We start from the raw sequence: 15910 nt of genomic DNA, 5'->3' as shown, positions 1-15910 counted from the left end.
TCAACTTTAATGGCCTTCTAGTGAGCTAGGTAGTACCACTATAACCTGCTACCCCTCGCACTCTCTCTGGCTCGCGCACGCATTGCTCTTTGATGAGTCTTTGATGTTTTTGAATGATGCGAGGCGGTTCCAGCTTAGCTTCGCAGTCGACGTCCACAGCAACCCATGCGTCCATCGTCCCTACCCCTCGCTCGATCATGCTAATCCCTCGCTGATCTCCGTCGTTAGTTATAATTATCTCCTCTCTTTGCTTCTCTTCATAGCATTCCCTCATAACCTAGAGTTGATATCACCAGCATCCACTCACTGGCATTACTCTCCGTAAAATCAAAGCTTAACAATTCTAATCAGATCAAAGATTTACCTTATATACAGACATAGGCATTAATCATTATCGGGCCTTCTACCTTGTCCGGATGACATAATTACTGGCAGAACAGAAACCCTAGATATGGTACTATTTCTTTGCTGTAAAGAGTTGTGTTCTACTTAAGCTAAGCAAGCTCCTTCTAGCTAGTCGGCCTGCCAGCCCGAATTTTTAAATCAGTGACAATAGCTTGGCATCTGATTCTCTAAGCTGCCTTGATCATCATCACTCCGAGGGGTTCTTAGCCTCTTCTACGAGCAGCATGGTTGAGTCAGAGGTGAAAGGCTCTGTTACTACTGTACAGTCACAAACTAGCTTCAGCTCCTTAGCGGCAAGTGGATCAACCGTCACAATCTCGGTAACAGGCTCTCTTCACTCAGAGCTGAGCCTCCAATCATCATCAGAAGCTGCAAGCATCCAATCCCGGGTTAGTGCTCAGCTGTCCCAAACCATAATCTCTTCCCAATCCAGCCTGCAGTCAGAGCTAAGCTTGCTCTCTCAAAGCAGCTTAGGGTTCCTCCCTTCGCTCACACGGACCAGCTCAATATTATCAGACCATAATCAGAAGCTCGATTATCACTGTGTTGGCACAATAAAGGGGGTCGAGGATGGCTTTGTCTCCTCGCTTGTGTCTGCTGGCGATTATCTATATGGAGGTTCAGGCTCCAAGAACATTATAAACGTGTGGTTAAAGGATAATTTCATGATAGAGAAATGCCGTGCTCACAAGATTGGCTATGGAGATGGAGCTGTGAAAGCCCTTGTTGTGGTGGGAGATAAGGTTCTCAGTGCTCACCGAGACAATAAAATCAGAGTATGGAAGGGGCCTTCAAGCAAGCCTGCACGGTATGCAAAATATACACAAAAGAATCAACCACAATATAGTAGTAATTATTACAAGCTCATTGCCACCATGCCCATTGTCAAAGACTACCTCCGAACCTTTCTCGCACCCAAAAACTACGTACAAGTTCGCCGCCACCATAAAAGGCTATGGATTGAGCATGTCGATATCATCTCTGCATTAGCAGTGTCAAAGATCAATCAAGAGTTTCTCTACTCTGCATCATGGGATCGAAGCATCAAGGTGTGGAGATTGTCGGATTTCAAGTGCCTGGAGTCCTTCAAAGCCCATGATGATGCTATCAATGCCCTTGCTGTCTCAGATGACGGCTTTATCTACACAGGCTCTGCGGACTCTAAGATTAAGGTGTGGGTTAAACCTAATAAAGAGAGGAAGCATTCTGTGGTGACCACCTTGGAGGGCCATAAATCTGCAGTGAATGCTGTTGCATTGAGCCCAGATGGATGCATGCTGTACTCAGGTGCTTGTGATAGGGCAATTATTGTGTGGGAGAGAGAGGAGACTGCCGAACACATGGTGATAGCAGGGGCTTTGAGGGGACATCGCCATGCAATCCTCTGCTTATCCACCACAGCCGATGTGCTTTGCAGTGGTTCTGCTGATAAAACGATTAGAATTTGGAGGAGAGGGGCCACAGCTCAGGGAAGGAAGGTGCACTCTTGTGTAGCTGTGCTGCAAGGCCATAACGGCCCTGTCAAGTGTTTGAGTGTTTCGATGGAGGTCAATTTCGAGTTTTTTGTCTACAGCGGAAGCTTGGATCATGATATCAAAACTTGGTGGGTTTCTAATAAGCCCAGATTACCCGAAGAAACATCGCTGCCGGATGAGGGCTCAAACCCATAGCAGTAGATCAGTAGAACTTGGAAGCAACACAACAAGCTTTTTAATTTGCAACGTCGTATGAGTACATCTGCTAAAGCTAGATTTAAATTGGCTCTAATTTATGTTTTTGGGTTTAAATCTGGCCTCCTAGTTTGTTAGCTTCTTTTGATATACCTTCCAAAGTGGAAGAGTGTACAATCAAAATACATCTGTGAGCGGATACCGCTGCACTTTATGTGGTACTCTGAGGGATCCCTGGGATGGTTGAACAAAGATAGCACATCAGAATCCTTAAGCAGCTCTATTAGTACTAACATTAGTACTACTAGTACTAGTATAGCAGTACTAGTAGTGCTAGTGGGGCCATTAGAATGTGCCACTAGCATTACTTGGTACTAGCAAAGCATGACTGCTAGAAGGTTAGCTAAGACCATATAATAAAATGCATCATCAGTAACAACCAAGACACAAGTCACACAAGTTCTGAAACTTTCACTTTTGGGATGTAGTCTTCTAGCTTGTTAAGTTTGATTAGGCTATGCCCTTCGACATGAGTCCATTACGCAGGATTGCAGTCCCTGTTATGGTGAGGCTTATGGGAGGACTTGGGAATATTCGTTCCTTGTTGAAACATTCACCAAGGTAGTTTGTTGATTCAGGTAATGTGATAAATGTGTAGCATGCCGAATTACCAAATCAATTAAATGATTAATGGATACCTATATATGGGCTCTCAAAATTAGACAACGTATTTCCTTTTTTCGCATCCATTGTAACCTTGAATGTGTTTCCTTTGCAATGTAGGCAGGCTAATAGATCAAATCGATCAACTCCCTAAACCCTGAACAATTATAGAACTTTGATATGAGGAAGAAGACATATCACCTTTGGCCCTAGGCAATGAACAAGAAATGCAAAGCATGCTGTCCAACTCTTTGAGCATAGCCAGGGTGCATGCATGCATTCGATCTCTGACATAGTTGTGCATAACAAAAGAAGTAATATACTATTCACCTATATGAGCATTCTCCTTGCATGAGGGAAGAAGAAGAAAAGAGAAAAGAGAGGATGCAAGGGTCGGTTTGGGAACATGCACTTAGCCAACCCTAAGAGGTTTAACTCCTTGGGGCTCACTCCACCACCACTTATGTCACCCAAGTGGAGCTTTCCTTGAGCTAGGTAGAGAGCAATGAGAGAAGGAGCTATGGAAAGCTCAACTCTTATCTCTATGCCTTCATGTGTGCGCAAGAAGGGAGGGAGAGATAGAGATAAGGGAGACGAAGACGACGACGAGATAGTGAGCATCATCTACAAGAACACACTCACAATCAAGCAAGCAAGCGTGCATCCACACACAAGTTTACCACCACCATAGCCACAAGAGAGCAAGAGCGAAGAAGAAGAAGACTCAATTGTGATAATTTGATTCTATGCCTTTCATATTCCATTAAGTTACATATATATATGAGCTCCTTTTTTACAATGGCCGGCTGCACATTGACCATTAAGGGCCCAAAACTGGTTCTCTAGCTCTCTGTACACTTAGGATTTGTAGCTCATGGTTGGCATTACATGTCATAAGCTTGATCATCTTATATCTTTTTACATGAAGCACTTAGCACAATTTTACATAAAAATAAATTCTTTGAAGTGTAACCATACTTTGATAAAAAATGGTAGGAGTAATATTGTTAATAATTGTGGTTAACATACCCCCCTTCCTAATTCAGGTTCGTCCTCGGAAGTGGCAAGAAAGCTGAGTGGCAGTAGTAGAGGGAGTAGGTGAGACAAAATCGTACCGCAACTTTGGGTATTGAGGGGAACAATGGAAAGCTTTATAGATTGTCCAGAAGGCTGTCTCCATCATATCCTCAAAGGTCTAGAGGCGCCAGGCTAGCATTAGAGAAAATTATTATTATTTTTAAAATAGGTTTTGTACCCCTTGACTACGTGATCAGTACCCCATTGCGGGTTTTATACTGACTCCTTGCCCAATTTGCAATGAGCACCTTGTTTATAGGTTTTGTACCCTTTGACTACGTGACTACATGGTTATCACCACATTACGGGTTTTGTACTGACTCCTTGCCCAATTTGCAATGGCTACAAGTTAGGTCCAATTGGGTTTGGGCAAGGTTGCCAACTCTTCTCTAGGTCATAACACCATATTAGATAAGACAAGAAAAATCCCATTCCCCGATTGGCCCATTTGTTGAGTTTTTTAAAGGTTTTTCTTCTTTCCCAAAATAAGAAATTGGAAATAAGGCCTCTCAATCTATAGAACCGTGTATTAATTTTTTTTTTCAAATCAACAATGTTTTTATAGAACTTGTCTCTTAGGCTAGTTAGGGGAACATCACAAATACAAGATTTGGTTTGAAACAAGCACTTAAAAAATCAAAGGTGAGGTAAGTATATTAATAATAGGATGTTAAGAATGTCCCTACTAGGGCCACTCTACATATGCCATGCATGCCAGATTATTGAATGACCCTAGGGTCATTCTACCATGCACACTCTTTCTTGAATGTAGCATAAAGGATATGGAATGGCCCTAGGCCCACTCTACCATCATGCACATTATTTTTCTTGTAAAGTGCAAGGGGTTTGAGAATGGCCATAGGGCCATTCTTGGATGCAAGGGGTTCGAGAATGGCCACAGGGCCATTCTACCATGGGCATTGTGTTCTAGTGAAGCACAAGGTGTGTCGAAGTGCCATAGGGCCATTCTCTAATGCAAAAAAACAAGACATGTAGAGCATGTTAGAATGTGTCCAAAGTTATACATGGCCTCAAATGAGTACACAATTATAGAGAATCATGATGGATGTATAGTCCTTACGTATATGTACAAATATCCATCAAGCATCTTTGTGTTTCTTGACAAGTAAATATCCATTACATACTTTGTCTCTCGATCATGAACGGTGCTTAAAATGGTGTTACATGACTTGATGTAATGAGATACATGGTTTTGTTGTATTTACATTGAATCTTAAAGTTTTGTAAACAGCTCTTGTATTGAAATCAAAGGACTCCTCTTAGAGTAGGATGCACCCCAACTCACATTCTAGTCCAATGAAATACCGCAAAAATTATACCAAAGTGTAAGAAAACTCTTGCCACAAAGTTTAAAGTTGTCACCGGATGTGGATGTGGATGCGATGAGATGTGATATGATGTAAATGGATGTGAATGTGGATGTGATGAGATGTAGATGAGATGTGATGTGATGTAAATGGATGTGGATGTGGATGTGATAAGATGTGAATGATATGTGAATGGGTGTGATGTGACGTAAATGGGTGAGAATGAGATTTGAAGTGATAGATGTGCATGTGAATGAATGGATGGATGGATGTGGATAGATGTGCATGTGAATGAATGAATGGATGGATGTGGATAGATGTGAATGTGAATGAATGGATGGATATGGATAGATGTGAATGTGAATGAATGGATGGATGTGGATGAATGTGATGAGATGTGAATGGATGTGATGAGATATGGATAGATGTGGATGTGATGTGATATGGATGGAATGAATGTGATGTGATAAGGATAGATGTGGATGGAATGTGGATTCAATGAATGTGATGGATGTGAATGGGTGTGATGGATGTGAATGGGTGTGATGAGATATGAATGGATGTGATGAGATGTGAGTGGATGTGATGAGATGTGAGTGGATGCGATGAGATATGTGAATGGATATGAATGGATATGATGAGATGTGAGTGGATGTGATGAGATGTGAATGGATGCGATGAGATGTGAATGTGATGTGATGATATGTGAATGGATGTGAGGTGATGTGAATATAATATGATGAGATGTAAATGGATGTGAATATGATGTGATGAGACGTGAATGGATGAGATGTGATGTGGATGGATGTGATGTGATGAGATGTGGATCTGAATGAATATAAATGGATGTGATGTAATGTGAACGGATGGATGAGATGTAAGGTGGATGAATGTGATGTGATGTAGATCTAGGTAGATGTGAATGGATGGATGAGATGTAAGGTGGATGAATATGATGTGATGTGTATCTAGGTAGATGTGAATGGATGAGATGTGATGTGAATGGATGTGATGTGGATCGGGGTAGATGTAAATGGATGAGATGTGATGTGAATGGATGTGATGTGGATATGGGTAGATGTGAATGGATGAGATGTGATGAGGATGGATGTGACGTGATGTGATGAGGATAGATGTGATGAGATGTAATATGATGTGATTGAATGAGAATGGTTGAAGACGATGGGAATACGTATGATGACTGGATGTGGAATAAGCAATGTGAATTGATGTAGAAAAATGTGGAATAACGAGAAATGATGTGGAACAATAAGATGAGAGTTCGTTTTAGAAATGGTATTTATGAAACATGTTTTTAAATGATTGTTTTATGTCAAGAATGTTGGGGAAGCATTTCCACCATCTTGTGAATGAGGTCGTGAGACCTAAGTGATAAAGTTGCAACAGCTGACGGAGAGTCAACGGAGGATGTCTCGTGTAGCAAGGTCGATCGAGGTCTTGACCAGCCTTAGTTTGATTTAAATAGTGAGCTTCTGGTACGGTGGATGAGGGACCAAGGAAGTAGCCTATGAGTGAAGCACTAGGAGACCTGCAAAGGAGCCTAGAGGGTGCTGACCATACAGTGCTCGGGCTTTGGGTCGCCGAAGATACCCACGCATGTGTCGAGGAAAAAAATGGAACAAAGAGTTAGAGTTGTTTTCTGAACTCGGGTATGGATTTGGTTGATTGGACTTGTTGGTCCTCAACGGATGAGTCCATGACTCTTTTATATGGATCTGTTAGTTGATTTTGCTGATCTTCAACGGAGAGTCTATCTGGATTTTTCTTATGTGATTATATTTCTAGGTACTATGAGCTAGGAACTATCGAAAGGTCCCTGAGTGAGGAGGTGGTGAGCGTTCTGGTTGCCAATTGATGCCATAGGTACGCTGGGGAAGAAATGAATGTAACACTTGATTATATTTTTGGGTACTATAAGCTAAGAACTATCGAAGAGGCCCTTGAGTGAGCAGGTGGTGAGCGTTCTAGTGCCAATGATGCCATAGGTACACTGATGAAGGAATGATTGGAAATTAGAATTCAAGCTAGATATTTTGGAGGATTATGCTCAGTGATACTATGGTTTCATTAAAAGATTGTTTTAAAGACAGCTGAATCTATGAAAAAGGCAATTTCATATTGGGTGTGTAAGTGGTGTGACTATCTTGAACTTTGCTTGAAGCGTCGGCTAGGGGACCTGGGAACTCTTTTCCCTGGTACCCGGGGCAAAACATAACCAAATTCCTAAATGGATCCTATCACTACAATGGTTGGGCGGTAGGCTAACCCATGGGATTGTAGGCTGGACTCATGGATCCCTAAAATGAGACTCAATTCTGTAAGTTACGATAGTTGAAGTAAATCCCAGATAACCCTTGTTCTATGGAAAAGAATCAACGATTGTGCCTCTTGATGAGGAAAAAAACGTTGGACTCTATGATCCAAGTGCAAGTATTTTTCTTGATTTGACCATGAGACTTATGGGTTCGGTCGGATTACTTTGGTTAGTGAAGACCTTGACTACGTAAGAATAAAATATCCTGCAAGAGGAAAGTTTTTTCGGATTCGGTTTTGGAAAAACCGAGGGATTAGTCTCTTGTCTAGATATCCGTGGGCAAGGCCTCGAGTGAGAGGCTCTACCCGGTGCAAGAAGTGCTACTTCCGCTCTGCGAATGCTGGTTGATATGATTTTTGAATTCTGGTTGAGAATTGATGAATTGATTTGGATTCTGATTGAAAGATGATGATTTGTGAATTCTGGTTGAAAGAAGATAAGTTGAGTAAAGCCACAATGAGGATGAATGGGGAGAATCCCAATGATGATGTTAGTAACTGGAAGACGATTATGACTTCAGCAAATCACTATGAGATTAGTGGATTGTGCATATCCTTGTATAACTCAGGTTGAGCCATGAAAGGTGCAAGTGTTGATGTGATTTTGTCTTTATCATCATGAGAGAAGAGCATTCCTCTATATAAGGTTTTGAAAGACTATTTTAATCTTGTAAGGGAATTATCAAATTCTGTACGTGCTTTCTCAAGCCTATAGTTCGTACAATCTATCTCAAATGACTCTTCTGTGTAGAGAGTATGTCTTCCTCTTGAAAGGGAAAGCGGTACTCCTTTAGGCTTTGTATCTTGGGTTGCTGGTTTAGGTTTGGCATTATGAGGCTTAATCACAACCGGTGACCCTGTAAGACATTCAACCATGCTAAGCATGCACTCTTGAGCTCGTTTGTTGCGTTCTGCATATGTCATGTGATCATTATTATGCATTTGGGGTGGTTGGGTGGGTTCTAATTTCTTGATTGGTCTATGTGGTGCACTGAGCGAAGAGTAAGAACTTGTCTCATCTTCACTTAGTGATGTACTAGAACTTGTTTCATTTTCTGACTTCCTTTGGTTTGTCAGTTCTTTACTATGTTTACCCATGCGACGGGATCAAATTTTCTTTTGGGTTTTTGTATCTTGTGTCGCATATATGGGTGTTGAAGTTTGTGTGGTAGTCTTTGATGTGGATGCTTCTGCATCATGTATAGCTTTTGGCTCTGTTGTGTTTATGTCCCCTTTTGGGTTTACTTCTACCAACTCCTTTTCCATGTCTTTTACTTCGACCTTGGTTTCGATAGTTTTTTGTCTTGTGTTTTTCTTGGGTTTAGAAGGTTTTGTTTTCTCTTTTACGTTCTGTTTTAAAGCATGTTCTTTGATCCTTGTTGAGGTATTGTTTTTTACATTCTTTTGGACTATTTGTCATGCCTTGGCTTGTAAACGTGTAAGCACATTCAATGGTACTGTGGACAATTGCCGGTTTTGTACACTTAGATGTTAAGAGTTGTATTTTGTGAGACAGGTTGCATTGAAGCAACTCGTCTTGGGCAATCTTGGAACATGTGATCTATGCCACATCATTCACACATTGGTCGCAAGGTGTCAATGACTATGGGCATGGAAGTATTTCAAACTATGCAGTCTGCCACCTTGTGAGGTCCACAACAATAGAAACACTGAAGTGTCCGATCAACTGCTTCCTGAGATGAGTAGTTTTCTACACTTTGGACAATTTTTTTTTTGTGCATGGGAGATTTTGAGTCCATCATGGATGAGGCAGGACACCTTTTAGTATCATGGTCAAAGGTTTTACAATAGATGCAGTATAGAAAAACAGGCGCCTTGTATGCACAATGAGGATTGGGATGGTCATAGTGATTGCATTCAACACAAGGTATTTTGCTCGTCATTTTTATAGGAATTAAGGATGTTTGATTTTGAAGGTTTTCATCCTCTCTTAGAGATGTTAGCTGTAAGGTTTTAAGCAAGGCTGCATAGAATTCGGGGAATGTCAATTCCGAGATTGGTCTTTCTTTTGCCATTGCTTCACTTGGTTTAGATGAGGAACATCTCGTAGCATGATCATCTTCTAGCATGTTGTCATCTAAATGTATTGCTTCTTTACAACATTGATCGAATGTTTCTGGATTGTAAGCTGTTATTCTTTAAGCCCATCATGAAATATCTTCTCAATTGAACATCGTTTAATTTTTCCCATGACTCACAACGTGAGTCCAAGAGTTTTATCCGAAGGATAAAATCTCTAATGGATTCATTGGGTTGGCGTTCAATTGAATAGAGTTCTGTTGTTGCACTCCACCGATCACCTTGTCTGGAAAAGCCATGTATAAAGGCCGATTTCAAAGTTTTGAAGTTGGTCTTGATCGTCGGCATTAATGCGATGAACCATCAACTAGCTTTTTTCTCTAAGAATAAGTTCAACGCATGTACCTTAGTGGGACAGTTGGGATTTCCAAAGGCTTCACATCTCTATTCAAACTTTTGAATGAATTGAACAGGGTCTGTTGTTCTGTCATATTTGCCCATAATTTTAGAAATTTATACGACCGTATTTCTGTATGAATCATTGAGGCCGTATGTGAGTGCTCTTGTTGGAAGAGACTCACTGAGTCCTTGGGCCACCTCCCTTCTTAGACTAGTCAGTATGTCCAAGGTGTGGGCATCTCGAAAAGGGTTGGTACTTATAGGACTTGCAGGAATGTTAGGCAAGGGGCCAAAGCCTGGTGGGATCGAAGTCATAGGGGGTGTAAAACCCGATGACACACATGACCAATGGCATGGGGAGGTGAATTGGTGGCATGGATCTCAATGGCTCGAAGATGTTAGCCATTGGGTTCAGTCCTTATGTAATTGCAGGTAATCCCTCTATTGTGGCCATGTCAGTGCCTAAATGCTCCTTAATGAGCAATTACAGTTTTTTTTTCTTTTTATACTTTCCCACAGCTCGGAGGCTTGGCGTACCTCGTTGGATCAGACAGGTGTCTGTTTGCCCTATTTAGCTTAGGCACTATATGCACGTGAATGAACAGAGATATTTTTCGAGAAAAAGCACATGCTAGGAACTTCCCTGATGGAAGAGGAGGTCCTAAAACCTATTTTCCATCACTGTCTCAAGACGAAAAAAATTTCTGAGAATTTTTTTCCTGTTTCGCAGCACGTTTTTTAGCGTGATCTAAAAGGAATTTTGAAAAACTATGTATGAGAGAGTTGTAGTATTTTTGGAGTAGAACTTTGTCTCCCTAATTCGTCTTTGATTTTGTTGTTTAGACCCTCAAAAAGTAGCGCAAATATGGCTCGTCGTTGTTTTCACACTGTTTTTTGTGATTTTCGTGGTTTTTGGGCTATTTTTTTGCCTCGATTTTTGGGTTAAATTTTGAGGCTACTGGTTGGAGGCCAAAATGATCGATTTGGACTTCGGATGACCAAGTCCAAAGTCGCAGAGCTCAATGTTAGCTTTCCGTGATGAGCTCTAGAGCGCCTTTATCCGGATATACGATTTAGGAGATACGGGTCTCTAAACAGGGGTGGTTTCCAGAGTCTTTTTTTTTCCATGTGAACTGTTGTTTCATGCCGTGAAAAACTCCACGTGTGAACCGGACTTCACGTGGAAATTAAATTTAGATTTTTTTAATTTTTTATTTGACCGCGTGAACTATTGTTTCACGTCGTGAAAAACTCTTCACGTGTGAACCGGACTTCACATGGAAATTAAATTTTGATTTTGTTTTTCGCGTTCTTGAACTGTTGTTTCATGCCGTGAAACACTTTTCACACGTGAACTGGACTTTACGTGGGATTAAATTTTAATTTATTTTTTTTGCGTGAACTGTTGTTTCACACCATGAAACACTTTTCATGCGTGAACCGGACTTCACGTGAAAATTAAATTTTGATTTTTTTTTTGTTTTGTTGCGTGAACTAATGATTCATGCTTCATGCGTGAAACAAATTTTGAGACTGCTGGTCGGAGGCCAAAATGATCGATTTTGACTTCGAACGACACGTTGAAAGTCAAAGAGCTCGATGCCAGCTTTTCGATGAGCCCTAGAGTGCCTTTATTGGATATACGGTTTAGGAGATACAAGCCTCCAAATAGGGGTGGTTTCCAGAGTTCCTTTTTTTTTGCCACGTGAATTGCTATTTCACGCTGTGAAAAACTCTTCACGCATGAACCAGACTTCACGTAGAAATTGGTTTTTGGTTTTTTTATTTTTATTTTTTTTCGCGTGAACTGTTGTTTCACGCCGTGAAACACTTTCATGTGTGAACCGGACTTAATGTGATTTTTTTTTTGGCTGCGTGCATTGCTGTTTCACGCCATGGAAAAACTCTTCACGCATGAAGCAAACTTTCCATGGAAATTAAATTTTGATTTTTTTTTTCTGTGTGAACTGCTGTTTCATGCCGCGAAACACTATTCACGCAGCGTGAACTGGACTTCATGTGGGATTAAATTTTGATTTTTTTCCTTGTGAACTGTTGTTTCAGCCCATGAAACACTTTTCATACGTGAACCGGACTTCACATGAAAATTAAATTTTGATTTTTTTTTTGAGTCTAGTGGAAAATACGAATTTCTCCCTTTTTGGGGGGAATGAAAGGGATATGGGCATTTTCCCAAAAAAGGTACGTGGAATAAAAAAGTCAACCCTTTAATGACACGCCTTACACCCTTCATAAATGACCCCCAAAATGGATAAATTGATAACTCATGAGCATCTTCTCATTGAATGCTCATTAGCCTTAATGAGTTATGTAAAAAAGTGATTAAGAATTAATCCAAGATTAATTCTTTTACTAATCTTTCTCTCTTTTACACTAATCAAGGACTCTAATTAACCACTAATCCCTAATTAATTCACACAATTGAGCACATCATTAGATAGAGCAAGGAAAAACTAATCTATGTGCATCAACAATTGTATAAATTAATCTAAATTAGGAGATTAATTAGACTCTTAATTATAATCTCCTTTTTAAGGCAAAATTAAGCAAAGAGAGTCAAATTTCTCCAATTGATCAAACAATTGATATGATTAGGTATTTTGATGCATCTAGATACACTCAAAAACCCTAATTTTGACTACTTATATAATCAATTTAGATCCCAACTAATACATTTTCTAAATTTTTAACCTCTTTGAACAAGATTAATCACTCTTGATGATAAAAACTAGTCCATTAAGAGAAATTAGTCAAATTCAAGGGTTTTTTTATGGTTTCAAGATTTTATTTGAAAGATTAAGCTACTCCTAATGCTTGCTAACACTCTAATCCAAACAATTTCAACAAAAAACACACAATTAAACTAGAATTTATGATCTTAGATGTATGTTTAAACTAAAGAGGGCTAACATTCACACTAAAAAATGCATTCTCTTGCATTGATGCAATGGATGCAAACTAAGCCTAATACAAACTATGTGCAAGTCCTAAGAACATGAAAAACCACAAAAATAACAAATCAATCTAAAAATTAAGTAAAAAACATTCTTTTCCAAAACAAAAAAGAGAGCTATTCTACACCAAATCTCACACAAATCATCATCAAATCCACATCTTTTTCATGGAAAACTACTAATCAAGATAGTGGGCAATGGGTTATGCGTAGATTAGAGACAAAATGATGGAAAAAGCCAAGGGATGGCTCCCCGACAGAGCGGTGCCAAAAATGTTAAGGCTCACCCCCTAACCTTCCTTGAAAGACATCGAAAAAGAGCTTACCTGGTGAACCACACTGTCGTAAGTGTGATGAGGATCTTTCCAATGCTCGAGCTCGTAACCCTAGAGGTCTTCAAGATCTACAACTCCTTGAGAAGCAATTCCATCGCATCTCCCACAAGCATTGTCACACTATCGCATTGCACTACGGGTCCTCGTCTCTCCTCTCACCTCACTTCACTCACACACACTCACTACTAGCATGCATTAGGGAGACAGATTAGCAAGAGGATTAGCAAGAGCAAGACTCAATTGCACAATGGAAGATTTTTTTATATTATGAGAGAAATTCACTTATATCCATGGCCATAAGTGTTCACACTCACTTAAACTATGATCGGTTGGGCACTTTAGGCTTATAAGAGGCCTAATGCTATTACAATGACTACTCTCATAATATATCCATGAAGTACATCACTTATAGGACTTCATCCTTGTTGAGATATCGAGCTCGTCTAGTGAGGCGGTGGCCACTGATGACCCGCCTGGGGGATAGGCCCCACACTTACACCACTGGCATGGTTGGTGAGATCATGGGAGATATACGGCCAGTGGGATGACAGGCTGTGTGACAGCCATTCTAGAGACTGGCATAGTTATAGCGCCAGCTCATTTAGTCGGGTTCACACTATAGAGAACCCGTGTATGTATTGTTTGAGTACCTTTCATATTGTGTGTACTCTTATTCTTGTATATGGTGTGTTGAGTGTTGAGTAGAGAAGAAGAAGATTTTCAGCCTCTCACCTTGTGTGTTCTCTATTAGGGTTTTGTGAGTGTGTGTGTGTGCTTGCAAGAGCTCAAGCTCTCTTCCCCCCTGCATCTTTTCATGGTATCAGAGCCTGGTTCGTGCTAAGGGTTGAGCTGCAAGCAAGATAACCACAGGAAGTGGTACGAGGGTAAGAGCTTCAACTACTCTTCCCTATTGTGTTGGTGACTACACCCTTGTCGGGAGCTCTACGGGAGGCACCGGCAAACGGTCTCTGATTGAGGAGCTTTCTTCGCGGGAGTAAAGCTACAGGGCAACTATACAGTCCTTCGGACTACAATTTTCGGGCCGAAAACGCGTTTTGGGCACGTCTGGACCTCCGTTTTTCAGAAAGCAGGCGATTTCGAGCACTGCGGGTAAGTCATCGATTCTCTGCAGAACTCTGTTTTAAGAACTGCAGGAAGACAGATTGACTGTGCAGACACTGTGGGTGCTGCAAAGAGGTCTACAGTTGCCATTGGGTGTATGTATGTGCATTGAAGTCACTGGTTGTGACATTTGAGAGTACTACAGTACTGCTGTGCAGAAAATACAGCATTTGCACAGAAAAAACCAGAGTGCAGTTTCTGGTAAAATTGTGTGTTTGGCAAGATGTCTAATGATGGCATAACACAGATTGTGGCTGAGAAGCTGGATAAGAATAACTTCCATGCTTGGAGGTTCAGGTTGACTAATTTCCTGATGGGAAAAGGCTATTGGGACTACATAGAAGGTGAACATGAAGAGGCACCGGAGATACCGGACATAAATCCTACTGCTGCAGATGTGAAAGAGTTTAAAGACTGGAACCAAGGAGCCAGGAAGGTTATGTATTGGCTCTCCATTAGTATACAAGACACCATGATTGGGCACATTCAGGATGCCAAGTCCCCCAAGGAGGCGTGGGACACCTTGGTAAAGCTCTATGAAACAAATACCAAGGCACGTAAGATACAGTTGAAGAATGAACTTCATACTGTGGAGAAAAAGAGCATGTCTGTGAATGACTATGCGCTGAAGATAAAGGGTATTGTGGAATCCCTTGCATCTATTGGTGTGTCAGTAGATGATGATGACAAGGTGGAAGTCTGTTTACGTGGTCTCGGGCCACAATACAAGGCGTTCAAGACGTCTATTCAGACTCGGGAAAACATTCCCAACTTTACAGATTTGGTGTCTATGCTGATTATCGAAGAGAAGAGCTTGGGTGAAGACCAACAGTCTTCACAAAGCAAGAACAGTTCAGAGCAACAGGCCTTCTACACGAGTTCAGGAAGAGGACGAGGTAGAGGAGGCCGTGGACGCGGTCAAGGAGGTGGCCGAACAGGTAATCAGAATTATGGCCAGCAGCAGCAGCAACAACAACAGTCCCAGAATCAACAACAACAACAACACGCAGGTGGAAGAGGCAAATTCAGAGGCAGGGGGAGTCAAAGAGGCCGTGGAAATTGGCAAAGGCAATATAATGATGCACGTGAATGCTATTATTGTGGTAAGCCTGGACATGTGCAGGCAGAATGTTACAAGAAGCAGGCTGACATGCAAAATGGGAAAGTGCAGCAAAACAACTATGCATCCTCAAGCAGAAATAATGAGGATAATGAAAGGTTGTTTGTTATGCAGCATGTTGTGAATGCCATGTCTGAAAATGTTGATGCAGCACAAAAAGATAATGTATGGTATGTGGATTCAGGCGCTTCGAACCACATGACGAGTCATGGAGAGTGGTTCAAGGAGATGAAAAACCCGGAAAGACCAGGTTTTGTGGAAACAGGGGATGACACTGCTCATCCAATTGCCCACATTGGAGATGTGCCATTGTCTATGCAGGATGGCAAAGTGAAGTACCTTGCAGATGTACTTCATGTACCGAACATAACAAAGAATCTAGTTTCAGTTGGCCAGATGATTGAGTAGGGTTTGCAGGTTCGGTTTAACCCTGATGGGTGTTA

The 15910-nt window shown here is 41.0% G+C and overlaps 1 protein-coding gene across 1 annotated transcript; it reads left to right on the top strand.

Annotated features, from left to right (window-relative positions):
- The first annotated feature begins 629 nt into the window (after positions 1-629).
- Positions 630-2097, top strand: LOC147631545 (protein JINGUBANG-like). The gene has a single exon (XM_086808942.1). It carries the CDS (start codon positions 630-632, stop codon positions 2073-2075), a length of 1446 nt encoding a protein of 481 aa, XP_086665068.1. The 3' UTR covers positions 2076-2097.
- The last annotated feature ends 13813 nt before the right edge of the window (positions 2098-15910 follow it).

This window comes from Cibotium barometz, chromosome 14, assembly GCF_041138505.1.
Source record: "Cibotium barometz isolate CiBa-2024 chromosome 14, ASM4113850v1, whole genome shotgun sequence".
Classification (NCBI taxonomy): Eukaryota; Viridiplantae; Streptophyta; class Polypodiopsida; order Cyatheales; family Cibotiaceae; genus Cibotium; species Cibotium barometz.
Note: the sequence above shows the minus strand (reverse complement) of the source record. Positions and strands in the feature narration are given on the sequence as shown.

What these genes read in the sequence shown, in the direction of transcription:
- LOC147631545 (XM_086808942.1), top strand. Translation starts at nt 630, where the DNA reads ATGGTTGAGTCAGAGGTGAAAGGCTCTGTTACTACTGTACAGTCACAA.